Source organism: Festucalex cinctus, chromosome 12, assembly GCF_051991245.1.
Source record: "Festucalex cinctus isolate MCC-2025b chromosome 12, RoL_Fcin_1.0, whole genome shotgun sequence".
NCBI classification, from domain to species: domain Eukaryota; kingdom Metazoa; phylum Chordata; class Actinopteri; order Syngnathiformes; family Syngnathidae; genus Festucalex; species Festucalex cinctus.
Window position 1 is genome coordinate 1,605,023 of NC_135422.1, and position 24,264 is coordinate 1,629,286.

Consider the following 24,264-nt stretch of genomic DNA (forward strand, 5'->3'; position numbering starts at 1 on the left):
TGCAAAATATTATAAGCCCTCAGTATGTTAAAGTGCAGTTCTCGAAACTAAACTGAAAGTACTTTAACTCTGTTGTAATTGAATATCTTTATGACTGTTTTTCGCAGTTAAACATGATCAGAGTAATGATACCGTTTATGCTTCTTTTCATTTTTTTTTGTGCAGAGTACTGTTAGTGGCAACAGCTGTGACTGAAATGTATCCTGCACAAGTAAACGTCAATGAGTTGACAAAATTTTAAAACCTAATGCAAACTTTATAAATCACACTTGTGACTGTGATCCATATTATTCACAACCCAATGAGGACAATAATGAAAGAAGAGGTTACATACCATTTGGCTAGCTGTAATGGTTCTTAGGTGAAATAAATTGAAACAGCAATAGGCAATCTCCTTTAGAATAATCCCCAAAGCAGCTGTCATATAGGAACTATCTCAGTTTGTAGTACTAGTTAGTCCTGCCCCGTGCGAGTGACAACAAGCAGCACTGGTGGCTTGTGTCGCTGTGGGCAGGGTGTCTGTCTTGAGGGCACGTCCATTTGCATTAGCAGCAACGTTGTGGAAGTGTTGATGAAAATGACGGCTCACGTGCCAAACAAGCAATTTACAGGACGATAAATTTGAAAGGGCCTGGAAGAGAGCGAAACCCCACCCTTCCAAAGGGACATTATTATATCTAGTCTATATTCCATAAGAAATATAAGTGCCACATTTAAAGATGCTCTTGCGCTTTAAACAGTGAATTGAAACATTTTTTATTTTTTTTTACCTTTCTGGAAATAAAAAAATAAAAAAATTCAACATATTTCACAGTGTCATATGTTACCAATATTTGGCTAAACAGCTGCTTTTGGCTGGGATTTCCAGTTCATGTTTAAACAGAATAAAACAGACACCGGTGTAGATTCTGCTAGATCTTCAATTTCTTGTTTTCTGTACAGTATCATTTACACCACCCACTTTCATACCTTACTGTACCTTCAACCAACTGGTTTCTGCCACTCACTCAATCCTACATGGTGAAACTTCAAAGTTGTATCCTCTGTTCAGTGAGTATTTGAGTCTTGATAACAACAACTACTCGGTCCCTCCACAAAAAACGAACTATCACATGCACTTGTATGATTCATAAGAATTGGTCAACTTAATATCATGTGCTTTATGCTCCACTTCCTTATCTGTCCGCCAAATATCAACAACGCGTGCACACTCACGATCACACTAAAACTCACTCACATACACGATCACACAAACACACACTACTACAACATTATCTTCTATAAGAAAGTACTGCAATTCAAAGTACTAAGTAAAAAGCTTGCGTGGAATTCAATGTTGAAAAATTGGCAAATGAGCCTTCTTCATAAACAACAGCAATGTAGAGGTGGGAAAAGGTGGGCAAGCAGGTTTGTCAGGTTCTGATAGTAAAATAGCCTAGGGATAAAGACATCCCACAGGATAATGCTCATCTTGTTTTGCACTCGATACTGTTTGACATGTTTGCTTGCGACACCTGCAGGCAGCAATGAGCTCAGACTAAACTTTAAATGTGACGATAAGAAATCAGGACTAAAAAAAATATATGTGGTGAAAAAATGCAACCAGTTTGACAGATATTAACCCCTAAATAACTGAATTATAGACCAACTGTATGCTGTAATAACGCACTAGTTTGTCAGTAGACAGGTGCAGATTTGATTTACTGCAAATTTCAGCAAAATGTTATGGAAAACTAGCAACATTTCTTGGCCAGATGCACATGAATCTAGCCAATGTAGCAGTAATGCGATCAATTCTACATTATAAAATAGTTCATTAATCACTTTGTCTTATAGGTGCAATGATTGTAATTAATTGAGGCCATGGTAAATGAGCGGAGTTAAACTGGGCTGAGTTTCCCTTATGTCTACAAGTGGCTGACCAAAACATTAGAAACAGGGTAAAATGTAGTCCAACTAAACTATAATCTCAAACTTTTTTAAAAATCTGGTTTTACTACAGTGGTGGTGTTTTTAATTACAAGAGCAGTACATCTTATTGAGTGCTATATCAGAAAAAATAAGCTAGTAAATACGTAAGTACAATGTTTACCCTAAAATTTAGAGGATGACAATTATATATCCTAGTATGTCTTTAACCAAAGTTGAAACAATGCAATGCAAATAACATCAGGTATCAGGACAGGAATAGGATGTGCACTTTTTTTTTTTGAAATTCAAAAACACCAATCAGATTTTGTGTCCATGTATTAACACTGACCTTGAAGTGCTTGGATGGTGAAGTGGGACTTCCATGTTGACTCATGTTGAAGGAGATCATGGAGTTGGCATCAGAATGAATGTCCCAGTCCGATTCGGTCTGGAACGAGCACGCTGTCGAAACACTCATCTGGTCGTAGCTCCTGGTAAAGAGAGGCGGGAAACAGAAGAGAGGAGTGGGAGTGTGTGTGTGTGTGTTGGGGGGGGGCGCAAGAGGATATGAGGTCATTAGCTTTTTTTCCCCCCCTCTCACTGTTCAGTGGCTCTTTACAAAATATTTCACTCAGGCTTTGCTGCTATTATACAGCCACTGAATAATGTTTCATGTTCTCTTTGACAAAAGCTAGTGTTCCAAGGTGCACAGATATGAAAGTGCTTTAACTGCACTGGTGTGGTGTTTTCTGCCTTTGAGGTGAGTTCAAATGAAGAAAACTAAACGCAGAGACACAATATGACACTTAGCGGGCAACGTGCGTTCAAAGTAGCGTACCACGTTCGCACAGCAATTAGAGGGCCTTTGCGGATTCTGGCTCATGTGTGAGGTATGAGGAGTGTTTATGTGCTGCTGGAGAAGTATGGACTTAAATATTACACCCCTGGCACAATCAAACAAAAGATTTGCCCGATTTGCACTCTAATAAAGAGTTGTGCTCAATAAAAATCAGTAAATAAAACATACTAATGTGGAAAAACATTACCGTACATCTACATTAATTTTGGATTAAGTCTACTTGAAATGTTTTGGACTTAGAAAGATGTGAAAAGGGGGAGAAAAAAAAAGCCTTTATCAGAGCAAAGACAGGAGTCGGCAATAATGTGTTTTATCCACAAGGGGGCAGAGGCAGATTGTTTTTCAGTGAGCCATGATCAGTTTGCCCTTTGATTGATTTGATTGTGTGCCAGGACTGACAATTGTCCTGAAGACCGGGTTCTTATCACCAAGCAGTTAATACACAAAAAACAAACAAAACAAAACTGCCTATCAGGTTTCTGCTTTGTTTTGCACATCATATCAGAAGAGGAGATATATCATATTTATATTCTTTGCCAGGCTTGAGCTGCTGGGTGAAATGACCTCACCTCACCTCCATGTGGCTTCATGAAGTGGATGGCACAAGAACCCAGAACTCATCCCCATCAAACATGTTTTTTAAACCATCTGTGAGCCAGACCCTCTCTTGGGTTTAGTCTGACCTCTGACCACACAAATGTTTTCTCTGCTTGACCGGCAAAACATTCCACAGACAGTTCTAAATACTTAGGGCAAGTTGTTGTACTCTATCGATTTAGTCTACAGTCTCTTCATGTCTCTTAAAGTCCAACTGCAAACACGTCGAGTCATGTTGATTCCAATGTGGTCAATGGTCATTATTGTGCGTCTTCCACAGCGTGGGCTTATCGTGCTGAAACATGTAGCTGATTAATGCCTCAGCATCTGGTGTCACAGTATTAAATATCTTCAGCATGTGAAATGATTTATAGCTTAGCGTGGGATTTCACATGTGGAGTGTCACGTGATCGCTGCAGAAACATATGATCGGCTCTGCTTTTGGGTGTCACATCGAGTTTCGGATTTATTTAGCACAGGTGTTGAATTACGTATTTTTACTGAAGAGAGAAAAAAAAAAAAAGATGTGTGGGCCCTGGTTTAACCTCACTGATGGTTAACCAATGAACTGTGAGGAAGCAGCCTGATCTTGATATTTTATATCTCATTATTCATGAAGAAATTGCAGCCTAAGTCTGAACGTTTGAAATTTTAGAAACAAGATCACATGGTGGGGTCGACTAGCGAGAGGTCTTTTGAATCAATTTTAAACTATGAGGGGAAGGCTTATCTAACCTTTGACACTGATGGATTAACTCAAGTCTATATTTGCAAAGAGTTAGCGAGACTTGTGGGATGGAACATTTGGTCATTCTTAAAGTAAAACTAGAGTTTGTGTGTCCCGATTTCAAATCAGCCCCTGATCTTGTTTAAACGCATTTGGGTGAAATCAAATTTTCTGTCAACACCAGCACAAACCAGCTCCAACTTGTCTGAACTTTGTCATTGCACAGCAGACAAAAGGTCTTCTTGTTACGATACAATACATGAAAACTTCATCTTGTAATGTTCACTGGACTGGCACTGATGCACAAAAGGTACCTTTTACTATGCCTAAAATATTCAGAGGTAAATACTTTAATGAGTTCCTTAGGACAAATGGCTAAAATTGAACAGCAGCAACTAAGAAAAGGAATGGAGGAGACGGAAGGGCTACAGGTCAGTGTTGAAAAGCTGCAATTCCTCAAGGCCCCCAGTAATGTAACTGTACCGTATGTATGACATCATGCTGCAAATATTGCACGCACGGAAGGGCCAACTACAAAAGACGAATGAAAGGTAGTAAGTCTTTGATTGCTGCTAATTCTTCTTTTAAACTACTGTACTTTCAATCATGATTGTATTTCTTGCAATAATTGAGGATTTCAACTGTACATAAAACTCATCCTCACTGGACTGATTTAGCGACTGCCCTATGTAGCACAACCAACACTAAACAGCTGTCAACAGCTCCTCATCTTGCCATTATAAACAGGCAAATCTAAACAAACATTCATTGAGTGTAACAAGCACACTAACCGCCAATCGAGAAGATACGATGCATACATTTGAGCAAGGCAGCGGAACCTTATATTAGCTCTCATAGGTGTATATGATTGTTATAACAAACAATATATCAAGACAAAAAACAACAACATTCCAGAGAAACATGCAATTGCTGCTGTCAACAATGGGTCGTTACAATCTGTCAGGTCAATGAGTAAAGGCCACAAATATCCATTCATCCATGTAGCGAGAGGCCATGATTTTTTTTAAAACAAAAAACTACAAGCAATGCAAAGCTTGAAATCTTCGCACTTATTTGCATGTTGACGCAGAAATGAGAGATCAGACAATTAGCAAACTTTCTGTCTAATTGCAAAACAATTTCTATGACTTCCTGTAAGGTCCTGAATTGCTTGTGAATAGACGGTAAATGGGCACCAATATGTCTGATAACATGAGTCCTCAGTGTTTGTTTAGAAAGAGCGACTGTGTTTGGGAGTGCTTGGAAAATGACAGTTTGCCAGATGTTGGGTGTGTCTGAAACGCTCCACAGACTGCAGGCACTTCCCTTCCCTTCCCTTGGAACTAATATAGTAACCAACAGGAGAGCAGAAACTGTTTGGGGAAACCAAAAATCCAAGACATTCTTTTTACAACTGCAAACCTAACATTCCAACCATTTACAGTATGTATACCACTTGCAGGTGACCCTATGTAGAATGCTGGTTAATATTGTAGACATATGTTCCATTTCCTTGAGCCCCTTCAATCCCACTTACACCATATAACCACTTATGTTCATTTCATAGTTGCCATTCTTTGGCTTATCAGCCCCTATGAATGTTCAACATACTTGATTATGAATAAAGCTGGGGGCTCGGTCCTCCTTTTGACTGGTCATGCAAATAATTATTGCAACAGATTGTGTTAATGTGTTGTATAAGATAGGGTTTTACTCATTGTTTTCATTTACTCAAATTAGAAATTTGGTTCCTCACTATCGTTACAAAAATAGATCATATGTACATCAACATATTGTACAAAGTACATAAATTAAGGATAGTATTTACCTGCAACCCATTTTGGGTCAGGGCTTAAGTTTTGGACACACTGGTCAAGGTTCTCTAGATTTACCATAATCTATATAAATCAATTTTCATCTTCACACTAAATATTGCGCTTGCTGACATATTGTTTTATAAAAGTCCTTTTGACAGACGCAAACGAGGAATAACAGGAATTATGAGATGTAAAGTCAAAATATTTCATGAGCTTGTATCCTCTTTGCAAAGCTTTCCAAGAGTTTTCTCAGTTGTGAAATCTAATATTCTGACATTCCTTCAACAATAAGACCTTTCTTCAGCTACTAAAAATTTTCTGGCCTAATCCCATTTGGGCTATGTTTAAAACCCCCCAAAACAAAACAAAACAAAACAAAACAAAAAAAACAAAAAAAAACACTCCTTTTACAAGCCCATAGCCAGAGGTACGTTTGTCTGAGAACTTTATCGTTCCTGGTGTGAGAATATGGAGTGCGCACCTTCATATTCAGGGAGAGCATGTGTTATAGGACCTGTTTATATGCCTGCCTTACATTTTAAAGAGGCTGGCTAGAAGCTTTGATCAATCGTTAAAGCATCATTACCAATAACCTTCAAAGTTTTGCTGAATTACGCATTTCTGCAATATGGTAGCATATATATTTTCCTAACCAAAAGTCAACGCTATTTTTAAAACACACTAGGCAGAAAAAGGTTCTCAACTTTGTGTGCTACTAAAAAATAAGCCAATGATCCAACAGATTTCCAAGAACAACTGCGTGCACCTTGATGATGATGTAACAAATTCCAGCAGAGCTACTTCAAGTGAAAACCAACATTTCTTCCGTAGGTTTCTTATTTTCTTTTCTGATCCTGCTGCACATTTCACTCCAATCTTCTGGAACATCTGCACCAGATGGTGGCCTGAAATAAACCATCAATATCCTAAACTACCTATGAAACATTCGAGGAGAAGGGGACAAATCTGTCACTGAGCATTACTGCCAGAAAAGGCACAATAGGCCATGCTAGAAAAGTACTGAGCTGAACCTCTCATCTCATCTGCACAGGAACAAGCATTTCAAAGAATTTGAAAGAAAGGTACCTAATCCATTCACAGGTTGAGGCAATTACCGCTATGTAGTGGTGTCAGGTTAAATAAAAGCTTAAAAAAAGAATTTGCATGAGCAGCATACTTTCTGTTTCTGGCTAGAAATACCATCACCAACCAACTTATTTGGACCAAACATGTAATGTCACATTTCACAACTTCCTCTCTGGAGCTGTCATCCATCACAACTTAATGAGGGTATTCTTTTTCTCTCAATCAATTAGCCCCATTTGTTCAAACCCTCAAGTCGAAACAAATAAACCCTAAAATGCGTAAATGAAAAGAAAAAATTGAATACAGTGTCATTTTATCTGGGAATTTCCTGTTTACAATAAATTGTAAGCACCTGTCTTAAGTTCTGCTGACAAAGAAAATTTTTGCACAAAGAAAAAAAGATCAAGTGGAGGATGACCTGTTCCTGTTTCCTGACTGAACATTTGACAACAAAGACAGCTACTTATTTTAAATTATCTAGTGATTTCTAGGGACAGGTAAAAAATAGATTCAATGAATTGCAATACTTCACCTTGCAATTCAATTCTGATGCAGCATTTATTTCATAGCCGCAATGATTACATTTTGGGTTAAAAAGTTACTGAATTGATGTGAAGCCACTGAATCATTCTGTCTTGTATCAGACTAAATGAACCAATTTCGTGCTTGAATCGAATCAGCAACCACAAATCAGGAAATGCAATGGATCGTTGACAAAATGAATCATTTACACCCCTACTAATATGTAGCATTTGACTACACCAACTGATATCTGATTTATGTATTGAAATGTGTGCAACCAAGCGAAAAATGTGTAATCAAGCAAGTGAGGGGACTCACAGACCTCACACACAGTTTGAAAACACACTCTGTAATCAATACTAGTGACAACCAGCTGATGCATTTTAAGGTTCACTGAAGGTAAATGCATAACAACCTGTGTGAGAACACAGAATAATAAGCACTTTGCAGACATTATAAATGAAGGAGGATTATATTACATGGGGTATAATGACTGTTAAAATTGTCTAATTGTCTTCAAATGGAGTTCAGTATTTTATCTTTGTTTTTAATTGGATTTCAAAGGAGGAAATGTAGTTTTTGACTTCTTTGCACATCATGATTTACCGCTATGTCCTAGAGACTAGACTAGAGTCTGTACAGCTATCCAAAATTTCAAGCACGATGATACGGGAGCCATTTTGCTCAAGCTTGCAGTAAAATATTGTCGGAGTCATATCCAGTACATATTACCAACAACTTGACAGTAGGCGTTTCGGTCTGCACCCATGCACAACCATGTGTTCACACCCGTCAGAACAAACTGTACCAGGACGGTAAACAAAAGACAATTCAGCTTAACCGAGCCAAACAAGGCGGTTTTGAAAACGCACATCATTTACTTTCTGAGCACAATAGCATGAGAGCATTGGGTGTACTAGTGACTACTATTTTCTTATTGAAAGGCTAACGGTTGCTAACAAGATTGCTAAATAAAGAGCTCAACTGGCCAGGTGTAATCACAAAAACAAATGCTCACCACCAGTGGTTCGAAACTGTGGTTAATCAACGGGCTCGGTACAAGACGTATTCTCCGGAGTTTGTGAACTCACAAATACCGCGAGAATTCAGGTTACAGCTTGGCCCCTAACCCGCATGAATAATGGGGGAGGCCACTGTATCAAGAGAATAAAGACTTTGCCATTAACTCTGAGGAAACCCCTTTCCTGTTGCATCATGACTGGGCCCCAGTGCACAAAAAAAAAAAAAAAAAAGCAAGTGCAGAATGATTTTGCTAGCTCGCACAGTCCTGAAATCAGTGCCTCAAAAATATTTTGGCTGCATTAGAACATCAATAACATCAATCATTCAACACCAGTGGCCTCTGACCTCACAAATGATGTGTATTAATGAGGGAAAGAAATTTCACGAAACCACCCAAATCTTTCAAAACCATTCTAACTGGTAGGTAATCTCCATCTCATAAATTGGGTTGCTTGAAACACGATGTGGGAAAAAAAAAAGCAACATGTTTCTCTTTGAATCAGAACTTATCAGTTTGTGCCCTGCAGGATCTACTTGTAATTTGGAATGTGAATGATTTATAGCTTTAGTTTTACACACAGTAAGCTGCATTTGAAGTTGCCGTGGGACACACTGTTTACTAACAGTACAGTATACAAAAAGAGTCCCAGCGCAGAAGAGAAGGTTTCGCCTCACTGACTTGTTTTCCAATCTAGCTCATAAGACTAAAGAAGAATCATTTAACTGTATTAAAAATAGCTCATTTTTCAGTCTGTGCGTATTGTTACATTATCTGTTTGTGTATTTTGCAGCGGTGTTTGTATGTGAATATTTGTTATTTTGAGATAAATAAGTACATATACGTTGGCGCTAGATCTGTTAGCCTGTCAATAGAGTTTTGCATCGAGTTTGTTAGCATTGCTTAGGGCAGCATCACTCTGCTGCTTTTCTCTATCCGCCGCAAGTTGACTCAATAGCACAAAATCATCAAGCTCTAATCACTGTAACATGGCCAAACAAGCCTTGTTAATGCATACTATGGCATTTGAAATATGCAGTAAACATGAATCAAAGAGTGACGCCAAATGAAAAATGCAGCCTCGTCTTCCAGGCTAGCTTGTTCATGCAAAAATGCCATTAAGTATGAAATAATCTGTTTCCTTTGATTTTATAGTAATTGCTGTGCGTACAAATGTTGAAAGCATCTCGAAATGAAGGGGAAATTATATTTCTGTTGCAACAACTAATCGATTCATCAACAACTAATCCATCATCAAATTACTGGTAATGAACAACTACTCTGAGAGTTTGTCAATCATTTAGACATTGTTATAAACTTAAAATTGTCCAAATCCACAATTACAGCCTCTGTCTCGACAGTATTTATCAGAATTCTGATTTCTGTCACTCATTGAAAGCAAACCGATTATTCTATTCAATCAAAAATCATGTTGGTGCATTTTCTACGCTTTATTTGAAATAATGTCCTGTTTTTTTTTTAATGAAGTCTTGGGAATCTTATTCATTGATTAATAAAACAATAATCAACAGATATATTGATTAACACAATCAGGAGTGGTTAGTTCATATTTTTAAAAAACAATTACTGGTATGACAAAAAATTGTGTCTGACATAGTTGACTAAATGTTTATATGTAAAAGTTAAATAAAGTTAAATAAATAAATAAATAAATAAATAAATTCTGTTCCGTGAACTAAAAACAACGATTTCTGGACAATATGATTTATTCTTTATCCCCATTACTTACATGCATGATGCATGTCAGACTTTTTGGCTCTGTCAAAAAATGATTTTGATTGTCTCTGTCCATCCCTCGATTGAAAGCCTTTTGGCAGCTTTCAAAGAATGTGACTGACTATCCATTACTACAACGCATCAGTCATATACATTATTTTATCGTTATCCATCCATCCCAGACACTGCTCGCTCAGACAGATGGGTCCTTCCTCAACAGATGCGTCCTATTTTAAATGTCAACAGCAACCAATACCTTAGGAAAATATATTGACCCCAAACTTCCAGGATTTAACGAAAGACCACTCGAAAGTCAATTCCAATAACAGGTAAGGACGTCATCCAAGATTTAGGAACACTGAACGTCAACAAATGAAATCAGCACCAACATTAAAGATCCCATTAAGCTTACAATTCATCTCCTGAGTCATCAACGGCCTTGGTTCTTTTATTGTTGTTACTTTTAAAATGAGGTCAGATGTTACCATTGTCTACTAATCACTTATTGTCATACACTCTGACTACAATTTAAACTTTTGTGCTGCTGGGAAATGAAAATAAAGACCTCGAGGACGTTATTTTTGGTGAAACCTCAAAATCAAAATTTTTGCCCACCCAATCTATTTTTGTCTGTAAAAAGTATCTGCGACATGTGGACGCTTTTTTGTCAGAGCGCGTCGCATATTTGACCGTTCTAGCATGAAAATGCTTGATTCTGTGTGACCAAAACATGCACAGTGCAATCATTATGCCATCATTTCGTAATCAACACAAATTATAATTTGCATTACTTGTATATTGATCAGATGACATTCAAAGTCAACACCTTGCATTTCAGTTAATAAATAAATACATAAAAAAATCACCATATAAACATATTCATTGCTCAACATAAATCGCACATATTAGCTTCCTTGAAACATAAAAGAAATGGAGAGACATTATATATATAGAAGCACATAATGGTATTTCTGAAATTAGACTGTTAGTGAAGCTGTTTGTCAGCAGGTTCAGAGACAAATATTTACGGTAATTCAAATAAACCAAGAGGAGATGCAAGTCAAAGATGAAAAGCAAAATACTGTAATTGTGGTTGTGGCACAATTAAAATCTCGTTCTACTGTCTGGTATGGGATGATTTCTCGTGCCAGTAACCAAGTGGCAGCGCTAAATTGCTAATCATGTCCTTCAATGTGTGCCTATTCGTCTGCGGTGTTCCAACTCCGTCTTCTGTGTGTGTGTGCCGCATAAAGTTGACTTTAATGATCGATGCGTCATACCCGCATGACAGGTTTCTTTAGTGCTGCTGCCGTCTTCAAAATCCAACCAAACATTGTTATTGCAGGTCAAGCTAGTGACAACACAACCAGATGCAAAGTAACCCACCCATTATCCAATTGGTGTAGACCAGTGGTAATTGGATATTATGCATCCAACTAAGCATTATTATTATACTGCTTGTCCTCATTAAAGGTCACGAGGGAGCTGGAGCTAAGATGACTTTGGGTATACTATGGACTGGATGTGAATCCATCACAGGGTACAAATACGCAACGATTCACACTAGAGTACTTGTATCCACACTTATGGACAATTTACAGTCTTCAGTGAACCTTACATGCATGTTTTTATAAGGTGGGAAGAAGCCAGAAGACCCACAAGAGCACGGGATGATATGCTAACTCCACGCGGGAAGGCCAAAACTGAATTATTAAATTACGATTTTTTTATTTTTATTTTATCAACAAGTTGTGCTAGATCTTAATGCAGTGAGATATCAAAAAAGGTTATGCCCGTTGGTAGTGACCAACATCTTGCTTGCTAACTATAGGTCTGCTGTAGAAATGGAAACAGAGGGTAAAATAATGTAGTCTAGTTAGATCTAGGTAGTAGTAGTCTAGTTTTTCCTATTCATTTGCTCTTTAAACAAGGAAGTTCAGGTTAAATTGTTATAAGCGCAGCTCGTTATCCAACAGTGTACGACTGCATAGCTGTGAATTCAGACTCACCTAGTTTGCCAGCTAAATGAAAGACTTCACAAGTACAGCGGTACCTTGAAGTTGAATCACAACCTGTGCAGTGGTGCTGGACAAAAAAATGCAACTTCCCAAAAATAGTTTGACAGCTCTAAAAGAAAACTTCATTCATTTCATTCAACAATGAACGAGCAACATTATCGTTTTTAGATAATCAACTTAAAAAATAAAAAAATAAAAATTATGTGCTAGATTAGCGGTTAGCTGTTAACCATTAGCATAATTATTAAATGTGTATTCAAGGATCTTCTCGAAAAGTAGAAGCCAAGTGTCCGTTTGTAACTTTTTAAAAACGCGCATGCGGAAGACCATCTAGGAATGAGCACGCACGATGTCGTTAAGGGGATGCCCGTTGGTAGTAAAAGGTCAAGAACCAATCGTTAAGATGATCCACTCGGAAAGACGCAGCCCAGTCTGATGCCCAGGCGCATTTTAACAATAAAGCTACACTGAGTTGTCCTGGCAGTGGAACAACTCATTGTTGTTGTTGTTTGTTTGAGTCCTAACAATGAATAATTTGAGTCGGGTAAATCAAATTCCATCACAACCAGGATAATAATAATAATAGACAATTCCGAACATCCGGGCATTTCTGACACTTGCCTAATGTAACCCCGGGTTTTCACTGACTGCGGTTGCGGTGCGGTGCGTCTTGACTGCGTGCTCCGGACGGGTCAATTTTTTTGTCAATCCACACCGGCTCCGCACAGCTGCGGTCCGGCAGCTCCGTCGCCGCCCACTTCCCAACGTGTCTCGCGGGACCGTGCGCGCGCGATCATGTGGCATTTCACAACGACAAACATACAGAAAGTCTGTGCTTCTTCTGCTATGAGATTCCATGCAGCATCTTTTTTTTGGTTGTCCTTGTAAAGTATATTAATAACGAGAGTCGGGTCAGTGCGTGCTCAAGGCGAGCGCCACTCTTTATTTCTGTCTTCCGCGTCCAGCTGCCGCTCAGTACGGCAAGCGAGACGGGCACAACAAGCAATCGCGAACATCAAACTCACAATACATTACAGTCCTTATAAAAAGGATGTGCCGTGTCATATATTATTTTGTGGTTTTCCACCTCCAATTTATTAAACCTCTCCGCGTCCATGTTCGCTGGTGTCTAAACCGTGAATGAGCACATGGCCCGGCGACGCCCACGTCACGTTCTGCTGATAAGCTTGCGAAATACGAGCTGGCGAGTGTTTTATTCTGAAAGGTAACCGGAAATTTATTTTGAAACTGCGTCGGTCTTCCTGTCCCGCTCGATGTGTTTTGTGCTAGCTTGCCATTTGCCGGAGGCCTACCGCATGCGGCGTCCGGCAAAAATAGAAAATAGGCTATCCTTGCGGAAGGCTTGCGGCACGCCGCAGGCCTTCCGCAGTCAACACGCAACGCACCCGCAAGCGGTGTAGACTGCACCATTCGAATGAATGGAATCTAATTGCTTGCGGCGCCGCACCGCACCGCAACCGCACCGCAACCGCAGTCAGTGAAAACCCGGGGTAAGGCAATGCAAATCCTTCCTTCATACCCTGAAAACAAACGGCATATTGTATTGCTTCTGCCTGTGACTATCAAACAAACCACATAGATTGTTACAGTAGTCAAACTACATCTCATCACATTTTAAAATCAAAATAATCATCACAAATCAAATTACAACAATCCAAAGTCCAATGCTTTTCAATGAGCAGAGAGATTTCTTTCACAGAGTTGACCGCCATTTTGACTTGTGATGTCATCTTCTCCGAATTGTCAATTAGTAAAATGCATGTCCTGGAACCTGTTGTTGATTATTGTTGTTGACATTACGATTTGAAGTTTTGTCTGTTTTAAATTGTGCGCAAAAAAATAATGATAATAAAATAAGAAAAATAAAAAAAGAGAGAGAGAGCGAGACGTTGAAAATGCATGTCCTGAACAGTGCTAATCACATTGGTGTTTGCGTTGTTGTTGTTCTTTTATAGCAAACCTCTCCACAAAAACAGTCAGTATCGTTGTATATTGTAATTGCAGTATACAGTTAGTTATTCGTCAATATTAACAACATTCGAGGTGTAAAATTCGAGTACGTTTTCAGTCTTACATGTGGCTGCTGAAGCTGTCGTGTTCATTGGTGAACAACTCGTCATCGCCTCCACCTCTCTCCTCTTTCTGCTTTGATGATTTCTTTCGTTTTAACCTGAACGACAACATCCGCTTTCCCTTCTTTTCCTTCGGAGAAATGAGCGCGCCGTCACCCGGCATTGCGGCGGCGTCTCCGGGGCTGCCAGGACCGGAGCTCGCCGGTGAAGTCCGCGACTTGTCTCTAGACACGCTGGCTGCTCCATCTTTGTTTAAGTCCGACTGCTTGTGTCCCTTGCCCTCTTTGTCCGGTGACTTCACTTTGAACAAGTTCTTAACTTTTAAAGTGCTGGATTTACTCATGTTGAATTGGAAAAGTCGTCAGAGTACAGAGAAAAAGTGAGGAGAGTTGGCCAACTTGCGTCAGTCGGAGGAGTTATCGACTGGGCGAACCTGCGGGGCGGGTTACCTGCCAGGTGATCATTCGTTGGTTTGATTAAAGGAGCACTTCCGGCTGCATTCTTCAAAATAAAACTATGGCTGCGTATTCTCGTTGGTTGTATGACGCTACCTTCGTGAATGTAAGAACAACACGTGTTTATTCTCCGCGATATTCTTACAAATAAATTACATCATATATGAGAGTCAGCAATAAGGTTAGATTTAAATATTTTACTCTTGTACTTTTATTTTGATATTTCTTGCTTGGCACAGCTCCCAGGATCATAACTCAACAATTTAAAATTTTATTTAAAACTTTATCCCTCCAATTAGTTTTTTTACACACTTTTGGATCGCAAGGCTTAATTAATATTAACTATAGCTTTCATTTAAATTGTGACTCTTTCTGACTGACCTGGATTTGTTTCTAAAAAAAAAAACAAAACAAAAACAAACAAACAAAACATGCTATTCCAGTGTGATTTTTTTTAATTTAAGTTCACTAATAATAATCTTCCACTCGAAGTCTGTTTCATACTTCACCAGACATGCATTATATTTTATCCAAAAAATACTGTACATTGTTAGAACTTTGAAGGGCTGCCATTTTTAGATTTGTTGTATTAATAGCGCTATCTGCTGGTTATCGTGGGGAAGAGCATCTACGCCAGCGGTCACTAACCTTTTTGAAACTTTGAGCCATGTGTACTGATCATTTCTAGGGCTATATACACACTTCTTCAGTAACAAATTTGCTCAAATTATCTGAGGCGAACATTCGCTTTTCTCCAAAATGCAATGATTTAGTCAAAAGCTACAACGCTGACCGCTGACTTATAGTAGTTTTTTTTGTCTTTACCAAATTAACACCAACACAAGTGTAATTTAAAACGAACAGCAATTAAAAAAAAAAAAAAAAAAGTTGTTGTTGTTGTTGTTGTAACACACACACACACAGAAAAAAATAAAAAAATAAAAAAAAATAGATCATGCATGTAACTGGTGAGCTTTTAGGAGACCGTCCCTTTGGGCACCACATTGGTGATATCTGGTTTATGCATTATTGTATGACTGTAACATAAAGAAGATACAATTACATTCCTCAAAGTTTTGGGCCGTCTATTCGCAAATAATACAATCAAATAAATCAAAGTTTGATTTATTCAGACCTATTCGTAATTGTTTAAACAAAAAACAAACAAACAACAACAACAAAATAAAAATAAAATAATACAATATAATCAGTCAGACTCAGTCATGATATTGAGATTGAATTGTCCAAAACCCAAATCTGAAATGGGTGACAAAGCAAATAAGGATAAGAATGTAATAATTAAGTAGTATATAAAAATGTATTTCCACTCAACATAACAGAGTACTTATCTTCAGAAGGAGGCTGGGAAATTCAGTACAAATAGCATGCAGGAAGATGAAATAAGCGGTTGACCTGAGTTGAGGTCCCCCCCGCCGTCTTCTTCCCTATTTTTTTTTTAAACCTTGCTGCATACAGTATAGATCTGCAACCACAACCTCCCCTTCTCAGATCTTTTTTCAGAAGCAGCTCAGACATTGGTGACATTCTGGTATTTTTTGCCGACACCTGATCCAGAAAACTGCATTCTGTAAGGACCATCATTCTGAAGGTAATATTTTTGATTCATTTGTATAAAAATGAAGGGCTTGTAATTTAAAAAATATATATATAAATAACAATAATAATCTAAAAAAAAATTAACGAAAAAAATGAAGACTCTGCTTTGGTTGTCGTTTTTAATGTAATAATTTGACAATATAATTTTCTTTTAAAATATTATTGCTGTTTGTCTTATTGTTACTATTATTGTGTTTGTTGTTTGTTGCAGTCAATGCATTGAAACATACTTAAGATACACTGACCGACCGTGTCAATCAAAGTTGAGCATTATTTTGTAAAGGCATAGTTTTCCACACAACTCTAATGGTATTTCTTGCGTACCTGTAATTATTGAGTGTGCATAAATTTAATTGCCATAAAACTGCAAGAATAAGTACTGCAATTGTCATTTGAATTTCGTTTCCTCAATTTCTAGTATCAAAGTACCGTAGCTTCAGAGACAAAATTACAATGCATTAGCATTTGAAAGGGGATGAACAAGTGCTTGATGTTCTCCAAATGGACATCTAATAAAATCCAGTTTCCTTTTTTGCACCCTCATTTCTGCACATTTGTCTTTCACATAGAATCTTTACCTATTGAGTAAAACATCATACAAAATCTGTCCGATCAGATAATAAGTCAGTAAACATGTAATGCTTAAAAACATATCAATATGAATGGTGTGCAGGAAAAAAAAAAGAGAAGAAGAGCGTTTTAGATGAGGGATTTTTTTTTTTTTTCATGATCTTTAGTGACCTGTTTTCATTCCACCTTCAGATATGTGATTTTCTGACATACGCTCTGGTTTTCGGTCAAGTCTAAGATCTTCACTGATAAGCATCAGAACAACTTTAAAGATGAAATAAGTCGCTCACTTGACACACGGGGCTGAAATTGGGTCACGCAAAACCAGAGGAAGAGACAACTAGAACATTGCCTTTTATCCTTCCATGTAGTTCTCAGGTTTTGCTGACATCGGCATTGTATTGCAGACTTGTGGCATCACTTAGTGGGCCATCTTATTGCCCCCTTACATCACGGTGATTGCAATAATGGCAGTTCCCTCAGATTTTACAGTGTACTACAGAATTTATTTCTGTTTATGTATTGCCGAGTGAGTGATGTTTAAGAACAACTGGATGGATTAGGAAGTTCTGATCTATGGTTTTCCTTGTCCCTTATGCAAACAGCTTTGCAAAGGAAATCACATTAATTTGGGCAAGTGGTATTAAAGTGTGATGAAAATTGTATGCGAGTATGAGGATATAGTGCTTTATCAATGTAATGCAATATGCTTTTGGCATATGTACACACATGTCAAAGTGCAGTTGTATATATAAGCAGGTTCATACGTTATCCCCCCCCCCCCATATTTTATATATATGAATACCCTATGATTGTATTATTAGCAAACATATCAAAATAGATATGGACGAGGTTAGATTTTTACATAATCTTTTGCCCTTTTGAACATGTAAACGAATAATGCATTGCTTTTAAAAGCTATACTGTAACTTCACAGCTAAGTAGCAAAGCAATTTCAACCTTTTGCTGTGCACTGCAAAATTGGTTTACAAAGCTTCACATTCACCCGTTCACCCGCTGCTGCCATGTCCACTGGAGGAACAAAATGGGTTCACTCTCTAGCTCAAGGACTCTTCAACATGGTCACAACTTGGCCGAGGATCAAATCCACAACCTCCCAGTTGGGAGACGACAACTCTACCACTGAGCCACGCCACCCTTTGTGCCAGGTTGGGAGCAAAAACTGATGACGTTGCAACCGCCTCCTCTTGTTATATGCTGAGGTTGGATACCAAAAATGCAGAAACAACAAATAACAACAAACAAAAACAGATAACTGGCACTCATCTCAGCTCACCATGTATTCTACTTTTTCGTTGCGCCCTCTGGTGGAGAAGAAATTTACAACTAACCCCGGTCTTCTACTCATCCCATACATTGAGAACTACCGGACGCGACTATAAATTTGACTCTATTTAGAGTGGGACCAAATAGACTCAGTTTTAGAGTCGTTATTTACACTTGGAAAAGAATATAAATTGTATTGGGGAAAAAAAAAAAAAAAAGTCACTTCCTATATTGAATTTAAAAGCAAATAGCCTATATGCTGTTTGGTCTTGAAATGTTTCTTTCTTCCACAGAACCAAAACATGTCTTCAGCTGCACCAGACTATTATAATCCCAGCACGGAGGATTATCCAGACGGGGCTCCGTGCAACCTGGACCCACATCCCGCCGAAGTCATCACCCAAACCTACATGCACTCCTTCATTTGTGCCTTCGGCCTGGCGGGCAACATCCTTGTGGTGGTCACGTACATATTCTACAAGAGAACCAAGACGATGACGGACGTGTACCTCGCCAATGTGGCGGCGGCCGACCTGATCTTTGTGCTGGCCCTGCCTTTCATCATTTACAACGAGCGGCGCGGCTGGCCGATGGGCAACGTCGTTTGCAAGGCGCTGCGCTCGGCCTACAGCATCAACCTCTACAGCGGGATGCTCCTGCTGGCGTGCATCAGCGGCGATCGTTACGTCGCCATCGTCCAGGCCAGACGCTCGTTCGGGACCCGCTCCGGTTCTCTCGTCTACGGCCGCGTCATCTGCTCCGCCGTGTGGCTTTTTGCGGCCGCGTTAACGCTGCCCACGCTTATTTACAGCCAACGCTTCGAAGAGTTCAGTCTGGAGAAGGAGACGGCGCAGGTGACGTGCCGGCTGTCTTTCAGCAACGACCAGACGGCAAAGTTGGTGAAAATGCTGATCCCTTGCCTTCAAATGGCCGTCGGCTTCCTGCTGCCGCTGGCGGTGATGGCGCTGTGCTACTCCAGCATCACGTGCGCGCTGATCCGAGCGCAGAGCAGCCAGAGGCACAAGGCCATCCGCGTGGTCTTGGCGGTGGTTGTCTTCTTCGTTGCGTGCCACCTCCCTTACAACGTGGCTCTGCTCAACCACACGCTGGATCTGTTTGAAGAGAGAAGTTGTGAGGGAGAACGGCTCAAGCTCCGAGTGCTGGCCGTTTCCAAAAGTGTCGCCTACCTTCACTGCTGCATCAACCCCATCCTCTATGCCTTCATTGGCTCCAAATTTAGGAGCCACTTCAGGCAGATAATCCTGGACGTGTGGTGCTTTGGGAAGAAGTACATCTACTCGGCCCGCTCGTCACGTGCTGGCACCTCGGAAGTCTGCTTCAAGTCTTCAGAGGGATCCAACAACTTTTCCTCATTTAGCGCTTGACGTCTCAAGGAGCAAAATTCTGGAAAATGTGTTGTAGAAGGCAACGTGCTGCATCCAAAGCAACATGCTAGCTCGATGTACAGTATGTAAGTAACAATAACCCAAAAATATCATTATCAGCGACGCAAAGGTTTTTCCAACTGTGTCAAGCTCGCTAATGCCATCCATTTTTTTTATTTTTTTTTTTTGGGGGGGGGGGTCATATTTAGCCTTTTCAATATGGGAGTGTTTGGTGAATACGCATAGGAAATTGGTAGGGTTCAGTACCTTCAACGACGTTAAGAACCACTTGTATAGAGTATATGCTTGTGTTGCCTTATTTTATCTGTATGTCATTTTCTATTCTTACTATTTATGCTCCACTGTATAAAAAAAAAAAAAAAAAAAGTATAACCTCTTTGTTGTACATGTTTGTACATTTGGTTGTCCTATTTCCTCGAAGGAAATTCACAAAACAATTCACAAAAAAATGAATAAATGTAAGCGCCAGTTTGAAATTCTTCCACTTTCATTTATCAAACATGCTAACAATAATAATTCAAACAATTATATATTGCTTAGTTATTTGATAAACTGCAACAGCCAATATAAAAAGTCTGAACGCCCCTCTTGAAATGCCAGGTTTTGGTGATTAAAAGACTGAAACCAAGATCAACAATTTAAAAACTTAATGTGCTCTATAAGGCCTAATTAAAACAAACAAACAAACAAACAAACAAACAAACAAACGCCTAAAACATTCCCAATGGTTTTGATGGGTGCATGTACAGGTACTTGTATTAAGTACTATGAGTTATATATTTTACATCCACTAGATGTCCTCAGTAAGCTTTGTTTGAGTTTTAGTTATGACTTGATTACACAGTTTTACAATAACGCTTCCTTATCATATATGATATATTTGCTAAATAATGCGCTATTTATTATTTATTTATTTTTCCTTAATCATTTCAAGTTGTTGACTACTTCTGCTAAAACTGCTAAAACATTCTCAGTTAAACACATCATGCAAAATTATTAAAAGAATTAAAAAATAATGAATGGAATATAGTCAGTTTTTAGTTTATTTTTTAGTTTTCTTTTTCTGTGAAAAAAAAGAAAAGAATTAAGCCGTTATTTTTAGAAAGGTGACAATATGAGAGTATAAGGCCGAAATTCCACGTGGAAAAGTCCATTCACTGAGCCAACAGTACCGCACTCCATCCATCCATCCATCCATCCATCCATCCATCCATCCATCCATCCATGCTGATACAGGCTTGTGTTGATTTGGAGTCAATAGAGAGAATGTTGCAGTATCCTAAACGGCGATCGTCTGTTGACATTCACGGCACAGAATTAACTCAGTGACTGTGGGTGTGCCTTAAAAATGTTTGCAGGTCCCCGTTGTCAGATTTTAGCACTCTCTGTTGAGGAATTAAAGCATCGGGAGATTTACGACAGTTTGCATAGCATCATAGAATGACGCCTTGTAAAGGACCATGATTTCACTGCAATGAGTTCGAGTGGTTTCATCTTTGGCTCATTCGAGAAACCGAACACTTCTCTGCAGGACTTTCGTGGAACGTTCTCTTTTGAGGAGAAATGCACTCAATCTCGTCATTTTTAGCCTGATTGAATTGTGTTACCGAAACATCTGGTGCTTATAACGAAGACACACGTGCTTGTAAATATATATATATATATATATGATTATGACTGTCTGATTCATTCTGCCTTATCAGCAATGTTGAAGGGTTTTGTCCTGACATGCTCTCACAGAATGATTTACTGGATGGAGGAGGTATATTGGATGTTTCTTTGTGTGCTGAAAACAAATGAACACCTTCATAAATGGGGGAGAAAAAAAAAAAGACAAAAAAATGCTACTTTAGAGTGCAGTGATGAGAATCTATTGTATAATAAAACAACGCAGCTCTGCTTACCTTTTGAGTTTGACATGATAGCATAAATACCAAATCAAAATTCACATTAAGCCTACATTTGAGCAGTGGATGAGTCATAGAACCTGTCAGAATTTTGCACCATGCTGAGCTTTATGAAGCCAGTGTATGTTTTTATTCCAGCTCAACCGCAAGTTTCCCCATTTCGATGCTTCACAGGTTTATGACGTTCTTTCATTCTTGTTTTGGGGGCACATGTGCAGCTCGCTCGGCCGTTATAAATAATGGCACAGGGCCTGCTGAGGTACTTTGAGAGGAGGTTTACATAGTAGAAACAAAATATTTAGCGCTATCTCCAGGGGAGCTGGATTCTTTGTGGGCTTTAAGCGTCCTGTGCGACAAGCATTTAATGTGTTATTTCAGCCGCGGGAAAGCGTGCACTCCCAACCGCAAATATGCAAGACGAGCATATTGCACTTCATTTTGGATCGGGAAGACCACCGCACAAGAGAGGTCACCCAGACTTTTGGATCTGGCGGCTTTCTCTACATGTGACATTTAAACACCTTCTCATTAAGATTATTCACTAGTGGCCAGATGGTGCTGTTTTAATGTCAACAATATATAACTTAGATTTAATAGTAAGTAGGTACTGTAAATTGAATATAACACTTTCATCTACATCATATATGGTACTCAAAGTGCCTTCATAATAATAATAACAACAACAACAATAATAATAATAATAATAATAATGCATTCAATTCATTTCTACAATGATTCAGAATCTTTGATGTCAGATGTTCACATACAGTAAATCTAAATGAAAAATATTTTATTATACCAGTTGTCTACTATGTGCCGACACTTAGACATGGTCTGAGCAGGCATAATTTTAGATTGACTTTCTGCTACCAAATTGTCACTCCACCAGGCGTAACTCCATAGACACTCCCTGTCCCGCACCGGCACGCCCTGGAAAACGAAAATTCATATCTGCCGCCGGCATTTGCTCCCCACTACACATGCGCTGTCTATGAAAATATAATTATCCCTTATGCTACTCCAGATGCTGTTGCTGTTGACGTCAGCCATCCATCCATCATTTTTCAACCTCAGAAATATAAAGCAGACATACCAGGCACCTGACATCATCACCTTAATCTAATCGTGTTGCTGGATTGAAGTTGAAGGAGACATATTCTGCCATCACCCCAATTTAGAACATATCCCAGATGTCTTAATACAGTAAAATTCTCTGGAATTTGTCCCTCAAAACACACAATTAATAAAAGGTAGTTTTAGTTAATAAAAACTAACAAAAAAAAAAACTAAAACTAAAAAAAAAAACATTTTCATTAACGAAAGTAAAATATGACAACTAACTGAAACGATATTTTATGTTTAGAAAACTAACTAGAATTACAGCAACAAAAAAAAAAAAAGGTCTTTGGTAATTAATTTAATACAGGAGCCTTTGATATTAACTAAAGTATTAAATAAAAATCACTTACTCACACAAGCTTAATTCATGTAAGCCGCACATGGTCTCCCAGGCGGAGAAGTGAACCCACGCCAACAGGCACCGAGCCCCGGAATAAAGACGTTTGAAAGTGTCGCACAGTAGTGACGTCATCTGGCAGCAGCCAATAGCAAAACACCTTCAGATGACGTCGCTCCTAGGCGACAATTTTGCCTACTTGGCATGGCTGCTTTTTTGTTTTACTCAGCCGAAATGCAACGCTAGCTAAGAAATGTGTTACTTTTTTTCATTTTACCATGGTGTTTATTAAATGTTGCGCACAAGTAATACATAAAAAAAATACTGAAACTAACAAACTAAGCATAAAAAAAACAAAACTAATGAACAGGAAGTACCACCGTGAAAACTAATTTAAACTAACGAAATAAAAAAAAATAATAAAAAAAAAGAAATAAAATGAAATTTACAAAACTATAATAACCCTGCAAAGAATAAATAAAAAATAGCACACTTGATGCTTGGGGGTGGGGTGGTTCTGTCACATGTAAATGCCAGGGCGACCAGGGTTGCCCACTTACCAACTTCATCGCTCGATTCAACTTTTCCAATCCTTCTCGTGACTATTTTTACCCCCCATTTTTTTTTTTGTCACATTGTTGGACACTTCAGGAGATTGTGAGACTGGCTTCAAAGCAGTCGTATGTCTGATGTTTGTAGGAACCTACCACTGGATTGACTCATTTGACCATATTCACACTTTGTCAACATTACATGAAAAAAATAAAACTAAAAGGCTGGCGCCCCACTGTAATTACATTTAGCGAACCAATCAACACATGTTTCCATTTAGCCAATTTTGCTTGTCTGGCAGGAACTCTGGTCTTTTGGAGAACTAATGTGGCTGCTTTGTAGACACGTAATCCCTTTTCATGTCAAACTGGTTGTGTTTGTGCATGGCAACATACATTCCATGCCCCCACCGCCCCTCCAGTCCTCCCATTAGTTGGCTCATTTTAGGCCTAAAGCAGAGCTGATAAGGGCTCCTGGCAGCTCGAGGATTATCGTGCTGGGTCAGACTGTACCCCGCTGCTCTCCACCAAGAATGCAAGCAAAGCAACAAGTTGGTAGGTCACGCACTGACGAGTCACCCCGTCTGCCACTCGCTCAACCTCAGCCCGCCTTCACAGTCGCTCAGT

At 38.9% G+C, this 24,264-nt stretch overlaps 2 protein-coding genes and 1 long non-coding RNA gene across 6 annotated transcripts in view; 1 reads left to right on the forward strand and 2 right to left on the reverse strand.

Moving 5' to 3' along the window:
- The window catches only part of crybg1a (crystallin beta-gamma domain containing 1a), a 30,492-nt gene extending 15,673 nt beyond the window's left edge, over positions 1-14,819 (reverse strand). Inside the window, exons 1-2 of one of the 2 annotated variants that reach the window (XM_077538387.1) lie at positions 14,391-14,819; positions 2,261-2,402 (exon numbers count right to left, since the gene is read on the reverse strand). In XM_077538387.1, the coding sequence (XP_077394513.1) occupies positions 2,261-2,402; positions 14,391-14,731 (483 nt within the window). In that variant the 5' untranslated portion in view covers positions 14,732-14,819. Of the gene's footprint in view, positions 1-334; positions 454-2,260; positions 2,403-14,390 lie in introns of those variants that run through there. The other variant, XM_077538388.1, reaches the window with a different exon arrangement.
- On the forward strand, positions 13,271-19,862 carry ccr6b (chemokine (C-C motif) receptor 6b). Of its 2 annotated transcripts, none has more exons than XM_077538389.1 (3): positions 13,271-13,806; positions 16,353-16,452; positions 18,611-19,862. In XM_077538389.1, exon 3 carries the CDS (start codon positions 18,620-18,622, stop codon positions 19,700-19,702), a length of 1,083 nt encoding a protein of 360 aa, XP_077394515.1. In that variant the 5' UTR covers positions 13,271-13,806; positions 16,353-16,452; positions 18,611-18,619; the 3' UTR covers positions 19,703-19,862. The 2 variants fall into 2 exon arrangements, with proteins under 2 accessions (XP_077394515.1, XP_077394516.1); XM_077538390.1 differs by lacking the exon at positions 13,271-13,806 and adding an exon at positions 14,812-14,844.
- Positions 16,040-23,173, reverse strand: LOC144031336 (uncharacterized). Of its 2 annotated transcripts, none has more exons than XR_013287500.1 (3): positions 23,104-23,173; positions 19,505-19,721; positions 16,040-19,429 (listed from the first exon to the last, which is right to left on the reverse strand). It is a non-coding gene; the product is annotated as an uncharacterized LOC144031336 (long non-coding RNA). The 2 variants fall into 2 exon arrangements; XR_013287499.1 differs by having other exon boundaries at positions 23,100-23,169.
- Between the last annotated feature and the right edge of the window lie 1,091 nt (positions 23,174-24,264).